Source organism: Aplysia californica, unplaced genomic scaffold (assembly GCF_000002075.1).
Source record: "Aplysia californica isolate F4 #8 unplaced genomic scaffold, AplCal3.0 scaffold01128, whole genome shotgun sequence".
Lineage (NCBI taxonomy): Eukaryota > Metazoa > Mollusca > Gastropoda > Aplysiida > Aplysiidae > Aplysia > Aplysia californica.
In genome coordinates, this window is record NW_004798398.1 from 174,702 (window position 1) to 175,986 (window position 1,285).

At 44.0% G+C, this 1,285-nt stretch overlaps 1 protein-coding gene across 1 annotated transcript in view; it reads right to left on the reverse strand.

Moving 5' to 3' along the window:
* LOC101846177 (putative anthocyanidin reductase) overlaps positions 1 to 1,285 on the reverse strand; it is a gene marked incomplete in the record, with an annotated part of 26,856 nt that overhangs the window by 15,612 nt on the left and 9,959 nt on the right. The window contains 1 exon segment of the mRNA XM_013090060.2: positions 561 to 780. Within this exon segment, the coding sequence (XP_012945514.1) occupies positions 561 to 573 (13 nt within the window).

A 1,285-nucleotide genomic window follows, 5' to 3' on the forward strand; every position in this document is an offset into this window, starting at 1 on the left:
TGAGAGAGAGAGAGAGAGAGAGGGTTTGAGTTTTAGTAAGAGTATTACGGCACTTGCAACACAATAAGGTCATATCAGTGCCGAAGATTAGAGGTGTTACAATAAAGTAACAAACACAAAACAGAAGGAGGAGAGATCAGGATGATAGATGTTTGATAGGAAACAAGGAGCAAACCACACCAGAGCACCCGCCGACCAACTACGCATTCAAGGTATTCATTCAGAGTAGAGGTGGAGGGAGAGAGACAGAGGGGGGGGGAGAGTGTGTGTGTGTGTGTGTGTGTGTGTGTGTGTGTGTGTGAGTGGTGTGTGAGTGTGAGTGGTGTGTGAGTGTGTGTGCAAGAAAAAGACAGACTGAGAGCGAAAGAAACAGACAGACAGAGACATACTACACACACATCAACAACAACTTCCACGTGCAACACGAAACACTCAGGTTACGCGCACGAAATATCACTTCAGCCAGTGAACACAACACATAGACATTATATTCATGACATAATTACTCAGTAAATAGATCTAGCTGTGATGAGAACACAAAGTAGAAAAATACAACTCACGCTCATCTCCCATGACTTGCTTCGTCTTCGGATCGGTCGATGGCCTTTCTGTGGCTACTCTTTGACACCGCAAATGTGTGTGTGGCAGGCAGGATTGGCAGGCAAGTGTGGCAGTGGCAGGCAAGAGGCTTTTCTGGGTCAACTCAACACAGAAGCTTTTTACACAGCAGCAGCACACACGCACACAAGGCCACCACACCTCAGCACAGCAGGATCTGAACTGACCAAGCGGAGAGAGAGAGAGAGGGAGAGAAAGGGAGAGGGAGACGGAGGAAATTGAATGAATGGACGGATAGATGGATGAGGTTACTACAAACCAATACAACGGTAAGGATGGCACTGAGAGTCTAAAAGAATAATCCTAGCGTCTCATAATGTAGGCCTTGGTTCGTGTTAAGTTCTTTTTATCTATCTATCTATCTATCTATCTATCTATCTATCTATCTATCTATCTATCAAACAATCTAGATCTATGTGTGTTTGTGTGTCTTGCGTGTTTATGTTTGTATGTGCGTGTGTGCATGTGAGAGAGAGAAAGAGGGAGGGGGAGATAAATGGATAGATATCTAGCTGGCTAGATAGATAGATTGATAGACTGATATAACGAGATAGAGAGGGAAAGACAGATAGTGAGATAGAAAGAGAGACTCTAGACAGAGAGACAAATGCAAATTCTGCAAAAAGAGAGGAAAAGAGTGATACAGAGCTAGAGAGAATGAGAAAGA